The 3,105-nt window shown below is 41.0% G+C and overlaps 1 protein-coding gene across 1 annotated transcript; it reads right to left on the bottom strand.

Annotated features, from left to right (window-relative positions):
* Window positions 1-552: 552 nt before the first annotated feature.
* On the bottom strand, window positions 553-2,609 carry arf3b (ADP-ribosylation factor 3b). Its single transcript, XM_079579131.1, has 4 exons — window positions 2,381-2,609; window positions 2,184-2,294; window positions 1,735-1,859; window positions 553-986 (listed from the first exon to the last, which is right to left on the bottom strand). The coding sequence occupies exons 1-4, from the start codon at window positions 2,526-2,528 to the stop codon at window positions 825-827; spliced, it is 546 nt and encodes a 181-aa protein (XP_079435257.1). The 5' UTR covers window positions 2,529-2,609; the 3' UTR covers window positions 553-824.
* Window positions 2,610-3,105: the final 496 nt, after the last annotated feature.

Raw genomic sequence — 3,105 nt, 5'->3', positions numbered from 1 at the left:
CATCCCATGCGTAAGATGCTTTGACATATAAATACATTGGAGAGAATATGCAAAGGCTCCTGAGAGACTTGACCGGACGACATTAAACAGACACTGCACAGGGACACATGGACACTCAGACGGGGGTCGGGTGATTGCTTATCGTTGTGTGAGTCTAAGCGGAGAGCGGCTTCACAGTTTTTCTCAATGACTTTGAGCCCAAAACATTTCGGTTCTTTACTTTTACTTTTTTACTCTTTCTGTATTTTTTTCTCCCTTGTTTTTATTTCATTTATCACCATTAATAGTTTCTTCCCCAAAGAATTATGCAACTTCTGTCACCCAGGTGGATATTTCAGTCTAGTAAAATTAGAACAAAACAACTGGACTGAACTTTACAAAGACGCCAATGTGTTCAGATGAAGAGTGAAGTCTTTCTAATTAATTTTACCACTGGATTTTGTCCAAGTCAACAAAATACAGCACTTGTCTTGCTTTAGTCGAAAAGAATTTTGAAGGAAGACTGCATTGGACAAAAATACTTGAGGTAATATGAAGCAAACTGTTATAATGCAACGGTAATGAAATGGCTTGAAATAGGCAAAACATATACATTGGAGTTGGACAGGACTAAAGCAAGTCTTTTGCCCATGTATTAACGTATGGTCCAAGCACCATTCCTAACATATTCACGGCCAAAGCGATTGACAGAAACTGTAAAACCAATCTCAAAACTAATAGTAATTCTGCCTCCCCTTTGACCCCAAAGAGTGACTTTTCAAACCCTGTCCCTGCCTCAGTGTTATTCCCATTCATTAAAACAAACCCGTTAGTTTAGTAAACTCTTATTTCTTGTTTTTGAGCTGGTTTGCGAGCCAGTCCAGCCCCTCGTACAGCCCGTCTCCACTGGTGGCGCACGTGGCCTGGATGTACCAGTTACGGTGGCGCAGCGAGTGGAGACCAAGCTTGTCTGTGATCTCCGCTGCGTTCATGGCGTTTGGTAAATCCTAGAGGGAAATAAAGAAATTATGGTACAAATTGTCTTCAGGTCATCCTTCAAATGCAAGGCAGACTGATGGGATTATTATTATTCAGCTAAAATGGTCCAAAATTCCCAGAACAATCATTTTAAAATGATGTGCAACTTTAAAGGCGGGGGTGTTAAGCTTGTGTTACCTTTTTAGAGTGTTTTTTTTTACCATGTTACAATGGCCTCATCTAAAACATACCTAGAGTTGTGTTTCGAGTCACTATCGTCTCTTTGAGTAATCTTTGGATCGTCACCAGTGGCTGTTCCAAGCACCACAGCGGCAGCTCCCATAAATCTCCTCCTGAGGTTCTATGTGTCCAGGAAAAACTTTCCTAACCTCCTGATGTCTTACTAAGCTTAATCCTTAAACACTCGCTATAGTTTCACTATATAGCCACGCAGACTTTTCCCCTTTTTGTGTTTATTTTTATTGTTAAAACAGCTGCGCAATGAAGGCGAGCAAGAGGAGGGGTGTGGGTGGACATTATGAGGAGATTGCTTGAAATTACTACTACTATTTTGTTCCAGCTTCCAGATCAATATTTGATTTTTTCCAGCAAAAAAAGCATAATATCCCCTCTGTAAGAAAATATACAACATCTACATTAAGGGCTACACCAAACACCGACCCTCAAACATTAGATTTACGATTCATTCATGACTTCAGGTTCAATCTTGCTTCATTACTTAAATATTTACACACATGACAGAACGATTGGACTGACCTGTTTGTTCGCAAACACCAGCAGCACTGCGTCTCTGAGTTCGTCTTCTGCCAGCATCCTCATGAGCTCCTCCCGCGCCTCATTCACTCTCTCTCTGTCGTTACTGTCCACCACAAAAATCAGACCTGCAGCACGTACACAAGACAAAATCATTCAACAAGGATTAAATAAGCAAAACAAGCAGCCGGAATGCACTGTACTGTAAAACAATTCACAAGTAAGTAAAGGCAAAACCAAACTAAACAAAAGGACGTCCTATAATTTCTGTTTTAGTCTGATCGACAAAAGTTCAGCACAAAATCTTTCGTGTTTGTGAGAGGAATTGGTGCTACAAATGCAGTTGCTCAAGTAGATCTACAAAACACGGTGTGGCATAACTACACAGAAAGCACATCTATTCCAAACCATTTCAAACCGGAAGCTTGTCTGTTTGAGTGAACGTGCTGTACCCTGTGTGTTTTGAAAGTAGTGTCTCCAGAGCGGCCGGATCTTGTCCTGCCCACCCACGTCCCACACAGTGAAGCTGATGTTCTTGTACTCCACCGTCTCCACGTTAAACCCTGCAACACCAGAGCGTCAGAGCTGCAGACCTGATTTCACAGAGTTTAATCATCATTCACATCTGTATCGAGCACTAAGCCCTCACCAATAGTCGGAATTGTAGTCACTATTTCTCCCAGTTTGAGCTTGTAAAGGATGGTGGTTTTTCCGGCCGCGTCGAGTCCAACCATTAGGATTCGCATCTCCTTTTTACCGATGAGGCTCTTCAGCAAGTTCCCGAAGATATTCCCCATGATTCAACGACTGGCGCACAAACTTTTACAGGAAGCTACAGTCAGATGTGGAGAAAACCCTGAAAGAAACAAAGCAAAAAGTCATATTATTATTATGAAATATAGACAAATCATGCAGAAATGGGTCCCTTAGTTTACTTAGTTTTCATCTAAATAAAAAATATATAAATAAACTACTATATGCAATGACTAGTTCAGATACAAGATTTAGAATCAAGAATTATTTTATGGATCTTTAATCAGACGTAATAAAAATCTTTATACCCATATGCAAAGACAGGTGGATAATGCCATTGTTTTAGCCCTGAGCAACAACAACAAAAACTGCAAGACCAGCGCGTGATGATACCATGACCGCAGGCTGTAGCTCAAGCTGTTACAACCTTCAAATGTTACGGCACAACAAAGCCAAGCCCTCAGAGCACAAACGCAAACTGCCCTATTTTCAAGAGTCTCAAGAAACACCCCCGATAATTGTCTTTTCTGAACTATATACAGCATACTGCCCGCAAAGCATGACTGCATGAATGCAAACTACAAGACACTTTCTGTCAAGATTGGAAAGGGTCACATCTGT

This window comes from Gobius niger (assembly GCF_951799975.1).
Source record: "Gobius niger genome assembly, chromosome: 20".
NCBI classification, from domain to species: domain Eukaryota; kingdom Metazoa; phylum Chordata; class Actinopteri; order Gobiiformes; family Gobiidae; genus Gobius; species Gobius niger.
This window is presented reverse-complemented; position numbering and strand designations above follow the sequence as displayed.

Coding starts and splice junctions, on each gene's coding strand:
- arf3b (XM_079579131.1), bottom strand. CDS start 2,528: ATGGGGAATATCTTCGGGAACTTGCTGAAGAGCCTCATCGGTAAAAAG. Junction 2,295..2,380: donor GACTACAATTCCGACTATTG/GTGAGGGCTTAG, acceptor CTGGTGTTGCAG/GGTTTAACGTGGAGACGGTG. Junction 1,860..2,183: donor CTACTTTCAAAACACACAGG/GTACAGCACGTT, acceptor TACGTGCTGCAG/GTCTGATTTTTGTGGTGGAC.